This window comes from Acinonyx jubatus, chromosome A1 (assembly GCF_027475565.1).
Source record: "Acinonyx jubatus isolate Ajub_Pintada_27869175 chromosome A1, VMU_Ajub_asm_v1.0, whole genome shotgun sequence".
In the NCBI taxonomy this organism is placed as follows: domain Eukaryota; kingdom Metazoa; phylum Chordata; class Mammalia; order Carnivora; family Felidae; genus Acinonyx; species Acinonyx jubatus.
In genome coordinates, this window is record NC_069380.1 from 122,555,027 (window position 1) to 122,568,098 (window position 13,072).

The following is a 13,072-nucleotide window of genomic DNA, read 5'->3' on the forward strand; positions in this document are numbered from 1 at the left end:
TGTTGGATTAGATTTTCAGGTCATAAAGTTAAGTATGTGAATTATTCATTTTCACTTCCACTGTATGCTTCTCAAGATAAAAGGAGGAGTTTAGTGCTCTAGGTTTTTATGCTATCTTCAAGGGTTATTAGTGATAAGATTGGAAGTTATCACTCTTTATATACGTCGTGATGCCAAAGACTTAAATAAGGCTAGTAAAACCCTGATACCGAGTATACTAGGTTGAAGAGTCTCCCCCCAAATCCATGCCCATAGGAACCTTAGAATGTGATCTTGTTTGGAAACAGGGTCTTTGCAGATATAATCAAGTGATGATAAGGTTGTATTGGTTAGGGTAAGCCATAAATGAATTTTATGGCTTCTTCACCAGAAGCTAGGAGAGGCAAGGAAGGAGCTTTCCCTAAAGGCTTCAAAGGGAGTGGAGCCCTAGTGACACTTCAATTTTGGACTTCTGGTTGCCAGGACTCTGAGAATAAATTTCTCTTGTTTTAAGCCAAAGAGTTCACGGTAATTTTTACAGCAGCCCTAAGTCTCAACAAGGACAGTGTGAGAAAAGAAAAAAAAAAAAATACACACACACACACACACACACACACACACACACACACACAGGGTAATATCTCTTGTGAAAAGACACAAAGGTCCTAAATAAAACAGTAGCCACACTCCTTTCAAAAGTAAACTGAATCCAGTAAGCAATTAAAAAATACACATCATGACTGTTAAACTAAGTTTATAACAGAATATTAAGAATGACTTAAATACTACAAAATGTATTCATTTAATTCACCATATTAACAATTTAAAGAAGAGTTTTATGATCATCTCAAGATTATTGAGCATCTGATAAAATCCAACACACATGAATAAAACTGCTTAAGAAAATAATAGGCAGGAACATCTTTAAGCAGCTAAAGGGTGTAACCAATATCCCACAACAAACATAATATTTAATGGTGAAACATCAGAAAGATTTCCACAGGAACAATATAAGGATGTCTACCAGCACTGCATCTATACAACTTTACACTTTAAAAAAGATAAGCATGTCTATATATATGTGTGTGTATGTAATATATATATACATATATATATATACACATATATATGTTGCATGTGTTTGTATGTATATACATATATAAATATAAGGGTATGGCATACATAAATACAAATGTATGTATACACATATGAATCACTTAGAAAGTAATAACTGGCTAGGAAGTTTTCATTACTCATGGAGGAGGTAACTATCTTAACAGAAAATCCAAAGTGAATCTACAAAATTAGCATCAGTAAGAGTTCAACACATCTGCTAGATTCAAGATAAACATCTAAAAATTAATTATGTTCTTTTATAATAGCAACAAATAACTTGAATTTTTATAATAAAAAAATATTATCACTACTTTCTAGGAAGATGGAATGGTTTCAATGAAGGGGGTGTGGGTTACATGGATGTATTCATTTGTCAAAATTATACGGCTAAGATTTACGTGTTTCTATGAATTTAAATTCTATGTAAAAAAGAGAATTGTATATATGATAGTAATTAATTGGGGTGCAGAGTGGATATAAGCATAGATCATGTTTTTTCAGTGGAAAAAATATTGCTCCCAAGGGGGAAAAAATTTGTACCTAGGGGGCAAAAAAGGTCCCTTATCCTTTTTACATAGAAAGCACAAATATATATACAGTTTACAATGGATAAAAAGTATATCTGTGATATTAAAACAAACTGAATCAACTATATTTTTCAGAATTACAAAATGACTTTTTGCTTTATTTATCCCAAGTCCAGAATTTAAGGCTGAAACTAAAACATTTCAATAGTTACTGTATCTAAAAGTAACTAATGTTAAAGATATAGATACTTACTAAAAATAAACTTTCCAGTATTAAAAAGAAAATTAGACATAAGCACCCAATAAACTATCATTGCTCCAATAAGAGACACCAAAGAGAAAAGGAGACTTGACCACTGTCCAAAGGAGCCAAAATAATATCTGCAGACATCTGGATATTCCCAGGTAGTGGTATCCACTGATGCTAGATAAACATAAAAGAAAGAATAAAATTAGATGTTAATCATATATCCCATAATCATAATTTGTGTTCCCTCAATTAACTCAAAATATTTAACAAAATATTAAGAATATTCCACCACCAAATATTAGATATTAAATCATATAAAAACATTATAGAACAGGGGCACCTGGATGGCTTAGTCAGTTAAGCATCCAGCTTCAGCTCAGGTCATGATCTCATGCTTTGTGTGTTTGAGCCCCACACTGAGCTCTGTCTGCCAGTACAGAGCCCGCTTTGGATCCTCTGACTCTTCTCTGCCCTTCCCCCACTCGTGCATGATCTCTCTCTCACTCTCCCTCTCAAAAATAAATAAACATTAAAAAAAAATTAAGGGGCGCCTGAGTGGTTCAGTTGGTTGAGCGTCTGACCTCAGCTCAAGTCATGATCATGCAGTTCATGAGTTTAAGCCCCACATCAGGCTCTGTGGTGACAGCTCAGAGCCTGGTACCTGCTTTGGATTCTGTGTCTTCCTCTCTTTCTGCCCCTCCCCTGCTCATGCTCTGCCTCTCACTCTCTCAAAAATAAATAAAACATATAAAAAACTTAAAAAACTACAGAACACATAAAAAAGAAATATAGATCAATGAAACAGTATAGATAATATAAGAAATAGATTATAGTATCATATTACATAATTAATAAAAACAAATGATAAATCAAGGCTAGACAAAATCATCAGTGAGAGTCAGAAGATATTATCCAGCAATATTTGGCATACTTAAATAACAGTATGGAATAAAATTTTCCTGAGTCATACTTTATACCACATGATAATTTCAGACAATTGAGCTAAGAATTAAAAAATTAAATAACAGAAAAGTTAGAAGACAATGTAAAAACAGACACTGAAAGGTTACCCTTTTCTATCAAATGAAGAAAGAAATTATAATGGAAAAGACAGGCAGATATAAACAAACTCATATAACACTAAAGCCATTAAATTGTTGAATGGAAAAGAAATTGACATGAAATAACAGCTAAAAGGCTAATGCTTACATCATATATAGCATTTAGCAGATCTATAAGAACACCAAGAGACTTGTGGATAAATGGGAATGGGATAAATAAATAATAAAATTAAGAGAAAATATACCAGTGCTTAAGAGACCCCCTCCCCACCAAAAAAAATTGAAGGCAAAATCTGGTCTCTTGACTTAGAATTGCTAAGATTCACTGAAACAATATATGTCTATTTCAGTCCTAAACTATTTTAAAACAATGTAAAATGGTATTTCTCTGATCCAGAATTTATAGATGAATAGAGGCAATGTATAAATAAACTTTGCAAATTCACTACAAAGGACACGTTCATATTTTCATATTTTTCTAGTTACATTTTCTAGTTTTAGGGAATTCCAACATTTAGATCTCTTGGTAGGGATAGATCAAAAGTTACCATTAACTGTTAAGAATCATAGAATTCTCAATTTAGTTCTGAAAAAGACTTTATTTTTAAAAGATGACCTTTAAAATTATTCTTATGAGGAAATTAGCACCAAAGTAAATGCATTCTGCAAAGAATTACAAACCTCTCTGAATTTAAAGGCAGTCACTAATTCACTGACATATCAGTTCAGCTGAATGCTATGAATAAGACAAGTAAATCTTTAGGCACAAAATAGTTAACACACACATGGAATGTACACATTAATGATCTACTGTAACAGGAAATACTTATTAATACCCAAATAGCTACTCTATTTTTATCATGGCAAACTCTTACATATCATAGCTCGTGATTTCACTACTCTATAGCAGCAATAAAGTGTTAAAATGCCCATCAGCATGATGACACACATTCCAGTAGTAAAGCCAGCCTGTTTAAAAACACAAAAAGAACAACATATATCATGTTAGAATAAATTCATATGCAACCATATTATGTTACTTTAAACAATTATGATAAAAACCTGACAATGTAAAATTAAGTATAATTACCTATTTTCTTTAATAAATTTTACGTAGATTTATTAAAACCTTTATTATAAAGCTTACAATATGAAGAGAAAAAAATTCAGGCAAAAAGTATGCTGAAAAATTATATTACCTGTTTCATGCCCCAAGGAATACTTAGTATAGATGTTCCCATCATGGTATTCCAAATCATAAAACTGAAAACACAGAGTAACAGCAGTAAAAATATGGAGTTTAACTATTCAAATATCTTAATTAAGACAAAAATTAAAATAACCAGTAATTTTCATTTATTTATAGTTTAAGTAATGCTCCAAAAATTAAGTTTACTCACATGGTTACTAAACTGGTGTTTTTACCATATCCTTCAGTGTAACTTTGGAGTTTATAAGCAGAACCCAATGGACTATATACATAGCACTCTTCTGGAGCTGGAACTACATGATCTGGAGCAATCTAGTAAGAGAAGAAACACAGAGAAATGTTAGAACCAGTAAATGTGCAAAACAGGATATTTTCTATACATCAGATTACCTGACTCTAGACACATTTCTAAGTATCATGAACAAACAAACACGTATTTCTGATTTATTAACATAAAAAATACTTTCCAAATATAGTAGATCTAAAGGAAAAGAGTTTCAAGAATATAATAAACCGTTCGTGTGAAATGAGAATGAATTCTTAAAAATACACAACTGCCAAAATATTTTTCTCTTTATTTGCATGAGAAATAAAGAAGAGTCAGCAAAGACTGAGATTAAAGAATTCTAGATAGGGGAGATTTGGACCTTAGGTTAGGGGAATTTCAAGAGTCAAGTGGCCACTGAACTCCTCTGTGAGAGTGGTTTTACCAAAGAGGTAGGTAGGGAACTCAAATTATAAAGAATTGAAAGCCAAAAAATTAAAAACAGAACTACCCTATGACCCAGCAATTGCACTATTAGGTATTTATCCAAAGGATACAAAACTGCTGATTTGAGGGGCATGCGCACCCCAACGTTTATAGCAGTGCTATCAACAATAGCCAAACTACGAAAAGGGCCCAAATGTCCAGTGACTGATGAATGGATTAAAGAAGAGGCGGTGTATACACACACACACACACACACACACACACACACACACACACACACACACACTGGAATACTACTCTGTGATAAAAAAAGAATGAAATCTTGCCATTTGCAACAATGTGGATGGGACTAGAGAGTATGCTAAGCGAAATAAGTCAATCATAGACAGATGTCGTATGATTTTACTCCTATGTGAAATTTGAGAAACACAATAGATAATCATGGGGAAGGGAAGGAAAAATAAGATAAAAATAGAGAGGGAGGCAAACCATAAAAGACTCTTAAATACAGAGAACAAACTGAGGGTTGCTGGAGAGGAGGTGGATGGGAGGATGGGGTGAATGGGTGATGGACATTAAGAAGGGCACTTGTTGGGATGAGCATTGGTTGTCATATGTAAGAGATCAATCACTGGGTTCTACTTCTGAAGTCAAGACTATACTGTATGTTAACTACCTTGAATTAAAAAAAAAAAGAATTGAGAGTCAATAGAAGATAAACAATGGAAAAATAAATATAGACCATTCTTTTACATGCTTACTAAAGCATTTAAAAAGCAGAAGAAAAAAAAGGTGAGCTAACACAGCCTAAGGAAAGGCAAAGCAAGAATTCTTAAAGATGGAGTATGTAAGCAAGAGGGAAGGAGCTAAGAGAGTTTGAAAGCACACAGACGACTGAACAGATAATATATTTCCTATACACATAGCTCCCACCTTGCCCCCTCATACATATTTTCTGAATTCTACCTCCCTATGGAGGGAAGATACTACAGTACTCTGGTATAACTATGCCCATCTCCCTGATAATAGCTCTTGAGAATATGCAGTCCTATATATAGTAGTACAGTAGTTAAAGACATAGGAGCTGTCTGGCATAAATCAACAATCTTTTATATTCAGCACCTAGTAAGTAAATTTACAACTTTGTGCTAGGTTTAGTGTTCAAGAAAAAAAATACAGTCCACAACTTTAAGAAGCTTAAATTCCAGCTGGAAGATACATGAAGCAATCAGATAAGGCTATCAGAGATAAAAAAAAAATTAAGTGCGGGATACTATATGGAAGGAATGACAAAAAATTAACGGGGACTAGAATAGTTGGGGAAGATGTCAAGGAGGTGATGGAACACTGGGCCTCAGTAGTAAGACAAGATATGGACTGGTGCAAAAAGAAAGTGTCGAATCATTCTCTATTTATGCATATGATTGGTGGTATCTTGTAGGAAAAGAATGTCTCAAATGTTATGCCTGGTGTGGCTTTGGAAACAACTACTTCTGAGAGATAAAAAGGCATATATGGAGGGGCACCTGGGTGGCTCAGTCTGTTAAGTATCCAACTCTTAATCTGAGGGTCATGAGTTCAAGCCCTGCATTTGGCTCTACACTGAGTATTAAGCCTACTTAAGAATGAAAAGGCATATATGGAAATGGGTTTGTTGCCTTCTCTTTTATCCTCATTCCTCCTGGGAATAAAAAAGAAAAAGGGGAAGGGCCATGCCTGCATCAGTCAGGAGATAAACCATGATAGCAAAGGTCAGAAAAAGTGAAAATCAAAAGTTATAGGGGACAGGATTACAAGCTAGAGAAGTTAAGAAGTTGCAAATTCTTGGGGTCCCTGGGTGACTCAGTCAGTTAAGCATCTGACTTCAGGTCAAGTCATGCTAACAGCTCAGAGCCTGGAGCCTGGAGCCTGGAGCCTGCAGCCTGCATGGGATTCTGCGTCTTCCCTCTCTGCCCCTCCCCTACTCACACTATATGTCTCTCTCTCTCCCTCAAAAATAAATAAACATTAAAAAAAAAAAAAAAAGAAGCTCCCAATTCTTAGGAATTACAGAAGAAATGGAGAATTGGATCCCACACTCTGATAGTAATCTAGGGCAGTGCTTTTCGAACTTGAATTTTCCTGTGATTGACACAGGGATATTGTTAAGCACAGATTATGATTCAGTAAGTCTGGAGTAAAGAATAGGATTCTGTATTTTTAGTAAGTTCTCAGTGATGCCAATACTGCTGGCTTGTGCAGGCCCTGCTTTTATTAACAAGGATCTAGGAGATGTTGGCAGCCAAATAATTTTCTTCTCTTCCTGATTTTAGAATAAAAATATTAAGGTAAACGAGGAAATTTTCAGAAATAAAATGTTTAATTCTATAAAATCCTGACACTTACGGCTTCACATTGTTTTGCCCTTAAAAATCTTTTAAGAAAAATAATTTTGGAATTCTCAGAAAATGAGCATGGATGTATATACATATATTCATTAAAAATGGTCATATCACACTGTTACCTTTTGATCTCTGTTGACCACTGTTTATATACTTTGATTTAGAGTTATTTCACTGTCAGTTAACAAAAGGTATTCAATTTGGTGTACAATGCTGACTTAATTTCCAGGCAAGCAATGTTCATTCAGGCCTAGACTGGCCCAGTCAGTATCTCTGAACTTTGCTTCCACAAGCAGAGCCCCTAGGAGGTCTGAATTAGACCCAGAGATACTAGATTACTTCTACTCCACAGAGGGCTGAGATAATTCTGTTATAGAACTAAGACTTTACTGTAACTACTGATATAAATGCCTGGGGGAGGAAAAACTGAAAAAACTGGGGAAAAAAATGACACCACTCAGAATATTTGGGATGTCCTTATTTTGGCTATACAAAAGGAGATCGTAATACCTCAGAAGGCTTTAGTGAGATATCTATGTTCAAGTGATATCCTAATCATTGCCCTTTAGTAAATATCTAAAATTTCCATTTTTCTTTAAGCTTTAAGTTTCCAAATATCTCATATATGATAATTCTTATAAGCAAACAAATTACTTCCAATATGTTTCTGATCCTAAAATAATATAGATTTTAGAAGATCAAGAGTCAATAACTATAGTCCATGGGTCAAATCTGGCCTTCAAACCAATTTTTTACAGCCCCTTTGCTAGGAATGGTTTTTATATTTATAATGGTCATAAAATAAAAGTGAAGAATATGTAACTGTATGTGGCCCACAAAGCCTAAAATGTTTAAAATCTGCTCTTTGACCTATGTATTTTATCTACAAAAGGACAGTGCTAAATAGTAAAAATATTATACATTTGCATGTATTTCAGTTTCCCATTCCTGCAGAAAATTTCTAAAAACATCTTTCCCTCATAGCTTCAAACTTAAAAACTGAACAGACTAACCAGACTTGTTATTATTTATGTTTTTAATCAATAACCTCAAGTATTTCAGAAGTAGTTTGTCCTCCAAAAAGCTCTTAGGACTGGGGACTAGCAGAATTTAATCCAACAAATCTCTTAGGCTATTATCAACATAGAGAGGTTGTTCCAAATCTCTAAGTTACGCTAGATAAGAATGAACTAGCCTGAGATGTAAGACATGTGTTAATTACTATCTTGACTTTCCATGATGCCATCCTTGGAATATGGCCAGCAAAAAGTTCAATCACTGGGAGTCCCCCTGGCTTATGCTGTTCACTGTTCATTTCAATGTAACCTTAGACAATTAGCCGTTTTCCCCCTTACCAGTGCCTTGTCTGCAGGAGCGGTGAGCCGGCTGTAGTAATGAATCCTCTTGTTCATGGCAGAGGCATGGTCGCTAACCCTCTGAATGACATCATTCACATTGACGATGTTTGTGGGCTCTATATAGAAAGGCCTAGAGAAGGGAATATACACTTGACAAAGAACATTCAACCAGAAATTCTGGAAGTCAGCCATTGAAGAAAATAACTTCTTGTCCCCCATAAGAAATGAGATGCACCACCACAAGACATTCACTTCTCACTTTTGGTGGGAAAAGAAAATTTTACAAAAGAAGCATTATCCAATCCACAGAATAAAGCTTTTGTCTCCTAATACTATCATAAACACTCTTTTCTACTCTTTAGGAATTTAGCAATAGAGGAGACATAACAGAAAGAGCTTCAATCAATTATTAAAAATAAATATAGCAGCTGACAGTTTTCAACAATGAAATTTAGATCCACACAACTTTGAATATTCTCTCAAAAGGCTTTTGGCACTAAATCAGAGAAATTACTGACATAAATGTTCTTCTACTCAACAGTCTCTATTCCTTCTTTACGGGCCAATGTTACTTCCTATGACAAATAAAATACAGATAAGTGATCTCAACCATCTCCCTTGTGAAACTTATCCAAAGTACTGTCAAATGGAACATCAAGACACCAGAGATATTTTGCCTCATTCTACTTTTCTTGGATTTCAGTAACAAATCCTATTATGTTATTATTTATGTGTATACTCCCTTCCCATAACTGTGTCCCAATTAACTGTAGATTCTGGTTTTCAATCATCATTTTCAGTCATTAACCCTGCCAGTTCCTAACGAAACTCCTTCCATTTGCTTTCTAAGCTTCCAGTAATGGACTCCAAAACAGAAAGACCAGGCAGAGTAGCATGAAAAGGACTGCTTTCCTCCACTGACTCTCAGATCCCTCAAAGTCACAAATGATACTATGCCCCAAACTGCATGTACTATGCTATTTCAGACTACATACAGATCCAAGTAATGAAGGAAAAAAAACTAGATTTCTCTGGTTCCATATAACTCTTCTATATTTATAGTTCTGAAAGAAGCTTAAAATTTATGCTAGTCATTTGTGGAGACAGTTAATCTGGTCCTGTGGAATCACCTGAAAAACCAAGTAACTGAAATTTTAGTTTCTGCTATTTTTTCCAACTACTAGCTATAAGAGAAATCGTAGTATAGATGTTAAATTTAATCTTGTCTCTCTAGTTAGTATACAGAATCTCTGAATCTTCCTTTTGCTATTTACTCTCCACCACAGCACCTAAGTGGGACAGGTACTCTCCAATTCAATACACCAAATATCTTAAAGAAGAGCACTTACTAGAGCAAATAATATGGATATGGAGATCAATGTGACATTTTATCTACACTAAGCATATCATTACTAAGTGAACTAAGGGATGTCAATAAATATGAAGGGGATATAAAGAAAATGAAACAGTCAGAGGCTGAATAAACTATCCCTACTTGGTAGTCTGAAGTAACTACCAATCCTCCCAAAGCACTATGGTATTTTATATAATTTGCATATCTACTGCATCAGTAGTACTAAAAAGCAATGTAAAATATTTATGTCCAGGAAACAGTTTAATCATAGCTGGGGTCACAATCTACAGAGCATTCATTTCTTGTTTTGTAAGAATGATATCCCGCAAAGTTCAAGAAAGAACTATAGCTTAAAGTCAACATAAAGGAGAGAATGCAACTAATCAAGGATTACTAAAAGAGACTAACAAGAATGGTAGTGATAGAAAAGTATAAATATTCTACTTGTAGCTTCTTACTCTGAAAATTCAACGGTATTAATATCAACCACTAAATTGGCTTGAAGGCCTTGCTGAAAAGCAGTCCAGGAAGTGCTACATTTTTTGGCTTCTGGCATCTAACAAAAGTGTTAACTGTACCAGTTTAGTTGGCTTGGGTACTCTGAGAGCAGAATGACTCTGAAAGTTTTTCTTTTCCGACAGTTTTCATCGAGATGCTGAGTGCCTGTTCAAACAAATATTTTGGAATCTTTTCAAAACAGATTCTCTTTAAAAATATCCAACTCAGCATATCTTAACTAAATTATTAGAAACATATGTTAAAGCTTCATCTGAGAGCAAAAAATATAAATTACATTTCTAAATTGAACTTTAGTTGGATCTGAAAACATTTTTAAAATTAGTATTATACAGAGAACAGTATTAAGAATTAAATACTTTTGAAATTTGGGTTTTTTCTTTTGAACACGGTTTCACATGATTGCTCCCTATCAGTATTACTTCCCATTTGAAGTGTAGCTCAATTGTATCACAGCGAAAATAAATTATGATATTTCATGTAGAAGTTATATTTGTTTTACCTTATAAGTATTTATGGTTATGCTACAGAAAAAAAGTACCTTAAACATTCAGCAAAATTTTTAAAATAGTTAGAAATGTGACTCAAAATCCCATATATTCATTTAACAAACTTATAAACAGAGAAATGTTATTTCTACCTAACACCTTTTCTAGGTTCCACTCCTTACATTCCTTAAAAACTTTTGGCTTTTAAATCTGTCTCCACCCTTCTACTGACCAGTTATACTCCTCTGAAAGTTAATAACAATTCCTTGACTTTTAAGGTTCATACTCAATGTGAAGACCTATGATTTAAAGCTGTTTGTTCCTTTATTCACATCTCCATGAAAGCTGAAGCCCTCCAACACCTGCCAAATTGGGGTAGTTTGTTAAAAAATGAAAAGGGAATCAAGTATTTAAAAATCTCAAGCAAATAAACATTCAAAATAATGAACCCACAGTACTTGTTTCTTCCTCCTTGGTAAAATGCTATGTCTGACAGGCAGATTTTCAATGAAGACAGAAAAGAAGTTAATCAAGCCACTGTACCTAGAAATTTCTTGCTGCTACAACAAAAATATTGGTAACCTCCAACTTGCTGATGTGTTTCTCGCTTTCCCTGGTGCTTATACAACATCGTTTTTCACAAAAATCCTGCTCTACATTCCAGTTTCACTCAATATTACCAAAGGCTGAGCCTAAGGATCTTCTCTACTATGGTTAATTATTTTGTACTGGTTCTCAAAATTTATTAAATATTATTTAAGTGCCAACCAAGCATAGTTAAGCATAGTTCTAAACATTTAATAATAATTAAGACATAGAAACTGAAGGATCATAATCTGCTGGAGGAGACAGGTAAGTAAGCAATCCCAGTCCAGGGGGAAAAATAGAAAAAGAGAGTGAGTGCTTATGAAAAACAGTGGGAGCAAGAAAGAGTGGACAGACTTGTGTGGTGTTGGGTACGTGCAGTGTACTGTGTGATCAAACAGAAGGAGAAACTAACCCATGTCTGGCAGACCACTAAAGAAGTAACACCTGAGGTGAATCCTAAAAGATACAGAGGTAGACAGATATGGGAAAAAGTAGGAAAGAAATAGTGTTTCCAAAAAATATGTAAGAACACGTAGAAAGAACAAGGAGAGAGAGCATGATGTGTTTTTGAAAACTGTAAGTAGTGGGAAAAGTGGTAATATTATAAGGCAAACATGGGCCAGGACACAGAAGACCTCACATGCCAATGAAGGATATGATCCAAAAGGGAAGAACCCCCAGTCTCAGACTCTTCTGCTGATTCCTTCTCTAATTTCAACCCTCAAATATCAGAGTAACCCAGAGTTTAAGCCAGTGGCATTTTTTCTTCTCTATCTAGAGTCAAGGTCTTGGTGGTCTCAACTAGTCACATAAATTTAAATATCATGCATATGCTGATGGCACTCAAACTATCTCCAGTCTGAATTTTTTTTTTTTGAGAGAGAGAGAGGAAGCATGAGTGGAGCAGAGAGTCAGAGAGTGAGAGAGACAGAGAGAGACAGAGAGACAGAGAGACAGAGAGAGAGAGAGAGAGAGAGAGAGAGAGAGAGAGAGAATCTTAAGCAGAATCAAGCAGGGCTTGATCCCATTACTCTGGGATCATGAACTGAGCCAAAATTAAGAGTCAGACACTCAACTGACTTAGCCAAACTCTCCCACCCATTGCATCTCTTAGACTTCAATGCTTACCATACTAATCACACCAGCCTCTTCACAGTTCCTGAAACACTATAAACAAACACCTGCTCCAGGATCTTTGTTAGTAATTTCAGGTAAAAACAAAGCCTCTGAAGGCCTTTCCCTAAATACCTTCATGGCTTCTTCTTTCAGGTCTTTCCTCACTTGTGGAATAAGGTATTTAGTTACCCTTGACAGCATAGCTAAAATTTCAACCCAGTTCTTTACCCTTGTCATTTCATAGATCTTCTCTGCTTTACAAGATCTCCTTAGCATTTATACTCTCCAACACAATATATATTTATTTATTATTGGTAAATATATTTTATTGCCTCCAGTAAATTAAGATCCACAAGAGGAGGGACTTTTGTCAATTTGGTCACTCTTATATTCTCAGGGCATAGAATAGTACATGG

At 34.7% G+C, this 13,072-nt stretch overlaps 1 protein-coding gene across 7 annotated transcripts in view; it reads right to left on the reverse strand.

The window, feature by feature from the left end:
• Positions 1-13,072, reverse strand: part of SLC38A9 (solute carrier family 38 member 9) — an 82,525-nt gene that overhangs the window by 39,734 nt on the left and 29,719 nt on the right. For 4 of the 7 annotated variants that reach the window (XR_001430288.3, XM_027041861.2, XM_015072553.3 and 1 more), the window contains 5 exons: positions 8,592-8,724; positions 4,334-4,455; positions 4,133-4,196; positions 3,809-3,902; positions 1,876-2,046 (listed from right to left, as the gene is read on the reverse strand). Coding sequence is in view for 6 of the 7 variants with exons in the window: in XM_027041861.2 (XP_026897662.1) it covers positions 1,876-2,046; positions 3,809-3,902; positions 4,133-4,196; positions 4,334-4,455; positions 8,592-8,724 (584 nt within the window). In the remaining variant the exon portion in view is untranslated. Of the gene's footprint in view, positions 1-1,875; positions 2,047-3,808; positions 3,903-4,132; positions 4,197-4,333; positions 4,456-8,591; positions 8,725-10,406; positions 10,612-13,072 lie in introns of those variants that run through there. The other 3 variants (XM_027041860.2, XM_027041854.2, XM_053222963.1) reach the window with 2 other exon arrangements.